Genomic DNA, 7,260 nt, shown 5'->3' with positions numbered 1-7,260 from the left:
AGGAGGAGGAGGAGGAGGCAAAGGTATATGTACTTGACTTTTCTCTACGTTCCTGCCCACAGCTCTCTCTCGGCGCCCTTGTCCTGCTCACGGCTCAGCTGGCCGCATGTCTGGCAATGGACATGATGTACAGCTCCACGCCCTGGTACGACAGTAGCGAGGAAGACGAGGGAAGTTTCGAGCAGAAAGCGGTTAACCACATCGAAAACTCCATGGAAGCCATGAACGCTAAGCTGGACGGGTACAGAGACTTGGTGAGGGATCTGGCGAGGCAAACAATGTTGCTGCATTTTGCTATGGAAGAAAGGTGACAGCCACAGTGTAAAAGCACTTTTGGTTCTCAGTTTTTTGCTTTATTTGTTTTTTAGCTTTTAAAACTTGGCTATCATTATCTGACAAAATGCTTTTAAATCTTATTTGCAACAGTTTCGAGATTTTCGTTTTGTAAAAACAATTTCAGTTGAGCATAGGAAATGGCATTCTCGTCAGGGTGCGAGATCAACCGTTGATGTTGTGTACAATATACTTTAGGTATTATAAGAAAACCGAACATTTTTGATTTCTCGAAACTACCGTGAACAAGAAAAAAACCTACACCTTTTGTCAGCGAAGGGCAGCATAGGCAATTATGCTTTGCATTCATTTTTTTTTTGGCTTGAAAGCTTCCAAAAGCCTACATTACTCTAATCTTTCCCTTTCACCCACCCGTTCAGGCTTTCCAAGTACTTTACTCGGGGTAACCCCCGGTCTCGTTTGCCCTTTAAGACTTCGTCTTTCCAGAGAAGAGAAAAGTGTTCACGTTCTTTATGTTGATCTTTGTGTCCTGAGAACTGAATTTATCTCTTCCTCATTGTTTTAATATTGAGCAGTTTGTATCACTTCGACATCTTGCTAGGCAAACATATGTGAGGCAGCGTAGTGGAATCAGGCTCTTGTCAAAATAATCAAAGTGAAGAAACTTACATTTTTCCGCAGGTTTGTGAATTTTTATCAATTTTTTTGAGGGGGCTCTACACCTTTCATGCACATTAAAGAACCCATTTCTGTGTTGATATTTCTGAAAAAAGTTGATTAAAGGAACACATATGTACATTTTCAGTTACCACGGACTCTTAAGCTAAGGAAATAACTAATCTTTGGCGGCCATTTTCTTACTGATTCTACCTCTGAAAACAGGTTACCCCCACCTCTTTCTTTCGCAAATACCTCGACTTGTAGTCAAGATAAATGGATATTGTTTTCAACCAAATAAGGACAAGTGAACAAGCTTTAAGATGATACCAATAATTCTACATGCCCAAAAATTGACGAGAGCCTGATTCCACCACGCTGCCTCACATATGACGTTTTACAGCGGAGGAAAGGGAATAACGACTTACAAAATAGTTTTGATTATATTTTTGTTTTGTTCTCATTTTTTATTTTTGTGTGTGACTTTTACGGCTTTTAAGATTAACATTAAATCATTTAAAGTTGAAGACACTTTGATAAGAGATAAGGAACAAAAATAGCCTAAAACGTGTCCAAGCACTGAGGAGAAACGATAGCGCTCTAGAATAGGTAAGTTTGGTCGTATTTTTTGGTTTTGAGTTTGTTTTTCATTTTTTTTGAACCTATGACTATTACGCTATTGAGGACACGCACACTGATCATTCGAGAACGCTTGAAATAAAGTGTTATGAAGCACTTAAGCTTATCTTTGTATCCATACCATTTTCCAATTCTCTTTTCTGAATATAAAAGACTTACAGAGGCACGGAACAACATGCATATTTTTTATATCGGAATATGAAAATCCGTATTACTGTTTTAGGCTGCATGTTAATTGTTCTATATTGTACAGAAACATTGTTGGCTGTGGTCTGCAGCTGATTGGATATTATGTTAGACCACTGACTGGTTCGCGTATGCTTTTTCCTTATCAAATGTCAGCTATCGTCCTGATCTCTCCTACTTTTTTTCTTTTGTTACTCTCTTGTAACGGCGTGGAAAGGAACTGGCCACCCTACCACAATATGCCAAATGCCCAGGAAGTTGTCTCACCAACAAGGCAATCCAAAATGTCCGGATCGGATGCGGGAATAACTTTACTTTTTACTCTCTTGTAAGATCTTCGGCCTTTATGTGGCCTTATTGTGTTGCATGTGCCGTAAAACTCTTGCAAAGACTATAAAACTAAAGACCACGGATTCCGTTTCAGGGTCCGCTCAGACGGTGATTCTGGGGTGAAGATTATAAGGGGAGGCAACAAAGGCCCCGAGAACTACTACGAAAATGGCGCCGTTGGGAACAGTTTCAATACCATTCACGACCATTCCAACTACGACAGAACTGTGGGTGAGTTGTTGTTTGTTTGTTTATTTGCTTGTGATGTTGTGGTTGTTGCTATTGTTGTTGTTGTTGTTGTTGCTTTTGTTGTTGTTTTTGTGTGTTTCCGTGGGTGGCATCTCTTCGGGGAGGATTCAGGGAGGTTGGACTGCCTCATCCGCTACCCAAGGGAGGCGGTGGCCCTGGCGAAGAGCACGCTCCTCGGGGCTCCAAACATTTCGAATGGATAGGCCACCACACACACACACAACAACAACAACAACAATAATAACAACAATGATGATAACAACAACAGCAACATAAACAACTACAACAACAATAATAACAATAATGATAGCAACAACAACAAAAATAATGCTAATAATAAGAAATAATGAAAATATCGATAAATGTATCTAGCTTGAACTTTATTCCCGTAAACAATAGTTGTTCATGTATATCACAAATACTTGTGACTGAGGGTCTGTATGTGAATGTTATTGTTTGTTTGTTTAGTATAGGGTTTTACGGCGCTCGCAACTGCATAAGGTCATATGAGCGCGCGGGACACACCAAATACTTTTTCGTTGGTAGGAAATTTTGAATTTTGCCCGGGTGGCGGCCGAAGCCTACTCTTATTGATTTTAGACCACCAAGGGATCTTTAACGTGCGCAACTTGCACACGGGCCCTCCGAGATTTTTCGCCCTTGTCCGAGAAGGCTAGGTGTAGATCTTTCCTACCAGAAGATCAGGGGTGTGGCAGAAAGACAGCAGTAAGGAGGAGCCAAGGAGTAGCAGTAGAAAGGCTGCAGAAAGAGTCAGGAGCCCAGAGGAGGGGGCAAAGGAGGTGAGGGGGTGGGGGCAGAAAGTGGAAACGAAAGCAGATAACAGAATATTGTTAGAGATCAGGAAAGGATGTGAAAGGAGACAATTTTAGAGAAGAAAATTTTTTGGTCGCTACCCGGAATCGAACCCGGGACCTTTGAATGAGAGGCCAACACCTTAACCTCTAGGCCACGAGAGCCCCCCTGTGAATGTTAGCCTAAGCATATAATTATAGATGTGTAAGTGTATACTATTTATATAATGGGCTCGGAAGACAGCAATGTATGAGAAAGTATTATTTTGTTAATTTTTTAACGCGCGCGCTGGTGTGTATAACATACAATGTAATATTATAGTGTGTGCTGTGGTATCAATACACATGGGCTGATGTACGCGTGTGTGCGTGTCGCTCTCCGTGTGTACGCGTGTTTGTCTGTGTGTGTGTGTGTGTGTGTGTGTGTGTGTGCGTATGTGTGAGTGTGTGTATGTGTGTGTGTGTGTGCGCGCGAGTGTATGTGTGTATGTGTACGTGTGTGTGGGTGTGTGGGTGTGTGTGTGGGGGGGGGGAGCGTTGAGTGCGCACACGCGTGTATGTGTGTGTGTATCTGTGTTGAAAAGAGGCTGTGTGTGTATGTGTGTGTGTGTGTGTGTGTGTGTGTGTGTGTGTGTGTGTGTGTGTGTGTGTGTGTGTGTGTGTGTGTGTGTTGTGAAACTCCAAACCATTTTGCCTGACTCTGGACATTAAACATTTGTCTTATATCTTATCTTATCATATGCTTTCTTCAAAACTATCATCATTCTTAATTTATCCATCTGCGTATGTATAAACTTATTTCTGTATTGTTTTTTTTTTATTATTTATATTTCTTATCTATCTTTTATGTTGTCCTATTTTTTTTTTTTACAATATAGGTATGGGAGAAGTCGTTGTGGTACTTAATGGCGTGGAGTTTCGAACCAGGCATAACGACTATAAGCTCAAAATGCCCTCTACCACCTCGACCGAATTCCACGCAACAGAGGATATTCCTTTCCCCGATGTACCACCTGCAGTGACCAATTTAGATTCGGTGGACGTACGTATCCGTCTATCTATTTTTGTGTTTTTTGATTTATCATTTATTCATATGTCAGGTCTTTCTTTCATGATGCTTCCGCCAGGCTGTTGGTGTCTTTATCCTGTCACCTGTCAGTGTCAGTCCGTTTTGCATCTATTCTATCTATCTATCTATCTATCTTTCTATCTATCTATCTATCTATCTATCTATCTATCTATCTATCTATCTATCTATCTATTCATGCTATTCATTCGATCACCTTTTTCTAATATTTTGTCAATTTCATCTTTTTGTCACTCGATTTCAAAAGGGTCTGACTTAAGACGAATAGGACAATTATTGAAACCAGTGTGCAGTTTGACATCTTTATTTCGAAATTTCATTTTTACTTCCATTTACCTTTACAGAAACACAGTCATAATACTTTGCCCAAAAAGTTCAGGAAACCCGATTCATTTCTTCCCTTTTTTGTTCATGAACTCGTTCGTTCGGTCTTCAAGTCATCATTTCATTATTTTTCTCAATTTCCTATCCTTTTTAACCCCTTCTCTTATTTGATTATTTATCCTTTCTCAAAATCATTTTGTCACTATTTTGTTTTTTCTCATTTTCATAATTTTGTCATTATTTTGTCCTTTCTGTTATAAAATATATCGGAAAAATATATATTTCTTCCTCTTTCTCCCCAGTTTGTTATATTTTCATTCAGTCTCTTATATCAATTAGCCATTGTGATATTTATTGTCTTATACATGAGCTCGCTAATTTGATGATTAATTTAATGACTAATTAGTTAGAAATAAGATAATGATAAAAGGTTGCATTTATACTGTGAATTTTCGCTAAGAATAAGCTCTCTCAACGGGCTTTACAATAATTCAAAGGACTCAGTTTTAAAAGTGATCCCTTCACCCCCTTCCTTTCTCTTTCTTCTCTCTCTGTCTCCCCCTCTCTCTCTCCCCCTCCCCTCTCTCTCTCTCTCTCTCTCTCTCCTACTTCATCTTTCTACAATTCTATTAACATTACATTAATCAAAACAGTAAGACAAATATAAATAAATAAACATCAACATATCATTATTTCTTTCAATCTCTCATACTGTACATCAACTCGCTAATTCAGTCACTGGTTCATGTCGTATTTTCCCAAGGAACAAATCGTGTGCTTTTTTTCTCTCAGGAACAAATCGTGGAGATGAGAGAATGGTTCAAGGCGTTCGCCACTCAGAACACCACACACAGAGACTACCGGGAGTTTTTCAAACCCATCATGTGTTACATGGAGGGAGCCTGGACGCTGGACAAAGAGCTGTCAGAACCTTTTGAAAGTGACCGACATCAGATTGACGCCAGTTCCTGGTTTGAACTGCAGGATCTGGTAAGAAGGAAAACAGCTCAGTAGAAAAAACAACCAGCCTCCCCCCAAAAACCCCCCACAAACCCTACAGAAAAGCAAAGCAAACCAAACCAAACAACAACAACAACAACAGCAACAACAACAGCAGCAACAGCAGCAGCAGCAGCAACAACAACAACAACAGCAACAACCCCAGGGCAATCGTACCTGCTCTAACGGTCACATGTCTACGACCATCAGCAGTCCAAACGTCCTCTTTCCACTTTCCCCTTTTATATTTCTCACATTATATTGACACTGTCCAAGACCCCATATGTCCAAGGCATCTATTTTACTCTCTGACAATGGGCGGCCGATAACATAAGGGACAATTTAGACTAAAGATGTCTTTAAAAAAATTATCATTAAAACATTTACGCCCATATCTACATGATTTGAATCATTTACGTGGCGGGATACTTCACATCTGCCTTTCCAGTTTCAATCCGGGCCTGCCTGGTCATGGTTATTGAATAGATGTATCGCACCTTTCAACACTGTAAAATTGTTATCTGCCCAGAGCCGCAAACTGCGTCGTGTTATATTTATTTCGCTGAACAGTTCGAAGCCGCACACTGCGTGATTGCATTCAAGGATGCGATAAAATGCGAATTCGAAGCTTTCTGATAGGAAGCCTTGATTTTATGTTTCCCCAACTTTTGTGTGAAGAAAAAAAGATGGACGTGTTTATGATTGCGTAAGATAAAATATATATAAATTTCCATATTTTATAAAAGTTCATTCATTTCCGGACATTTTGGTGCATGCTTCAGCTATACTTCAGCGTATTTGATCTAAATACAGCTTTGTGTAACACTCTTGATCAGAATTTTATCAAGGGGAAAACCCCCAACAAAATCTGTTCAAAACCCCAAGCAGATAAAGAGTACGTCCATCTGCGATAAGAGTGGAAAGCCTTACAAACTCTCCCACATAACCTTAATCCAGAACGCCCGGTTGGGAATTCAAAAACCACGGATATCTGCTCTATAACAGCTCAGAATGATACCTACTGAGCTAACGGTGTGGTGCGCGAGTTCGGCGAAGAGAGATCCCAGCAGTCAGATAGCATTGAGTTTTTGCTCGTTTGAGCATTAATAATAAGAAATCGGTGGGGAAATACCAGTCACCCATCACCAACAATTAATTCAACGTTTTAATCCTGTTTGTTTATACTTCAATGGTTTTTAGATACAGTAGACGAGCGGAACATTTGCAATAAACTCATTCCTCTTAGAACTCTCACAACTTCTAGTAGTCTATAAAGGTTGGCTGGCATTTCTTCACAGCCACATATCGTTGTTTGAAGGCCTAGTTGAGGCCTCCTTTCACAAAATAAGTCAAAATTGTCTTTCGCACATGACGTCCCAGCTTCCAACATAATAATACCACAGAGATTGTTGCTCCTCGTTGCCCCTAGTAGGGCAAGTAAGTTCCCAATGGGAGACCCCAACTAGACCTTTATCAATCGTTATCTTACTCCCATTTCTCTGTTTTGGCCAGGTACGCTACGCCTCCTACACCGGCACAAAAAGCAGATTGGAAAACTTTGCCTACCTGCCCACCACCATCATGTCTGTCAATGAAACTACAGGTAAACAGTTTACTTTTATTAGTAAATACGTTGCCGTTAGCTTTGTTTTGTTTTGTGAGTTTGATGGTTTTTTTTTGGGG

General features: G+C 40.1%; 1 protein-coding gene across 1 annotated transcript in view; it reads left to right on the top strand.

Moving 5' to 3' along the window:
* LOC101855217 overlaps nucleotides 1–7,260 on the top strand; it is a 16,423-nt gene that overhangs the window by 286 nt on the left and 8,877 nt on the right. Inside the window, exons 2-6 of the mRNA XM_035972511.1 lie at nucleotides 63–307; nucleotides 2,201–2,337; nucleotides 4,046–4,209; nucleotides 5,371–5,568; nucleotides 7,090–7,215. Of these exons, the coding sequence (XP_035828404.1) occupies nucleotides 63–307; nucleotides 2,201–2,337; nucleotides 4,046–4,209; nucleotides 5,371–5,568; nucleotides 7,090–7,215 (870 nt within the window). The remainder of the gene's footprint in view (nucleotides 1–62; nucleotides 308–2,200; nucleotides 2,338–4,045; nucleotides 4,210–5,370; nucleotides 5,569–7,089; nucleotides 7,216–7,260) is intronic.

The sequence above is a fragment of the Aplysia californica genome, unplaced genomic scaffold, assembly GCF_000002075.1.
Source record: "Aplysia californica isolate F4 #8 unplaced genomic scaffold, AplCal3.0 scaffold00718, whole genome shotgun sequence".
Classification (NCBI taxonomy): Eukaryota; Metazoa; Mollusca; class Gastropoda; order Aplysiida; family Aplysiidae; genus Aplysia; species Aplysia californica.
This window is presented reverse-complemented; position numbering and strand designations above follow the sequence as displayed.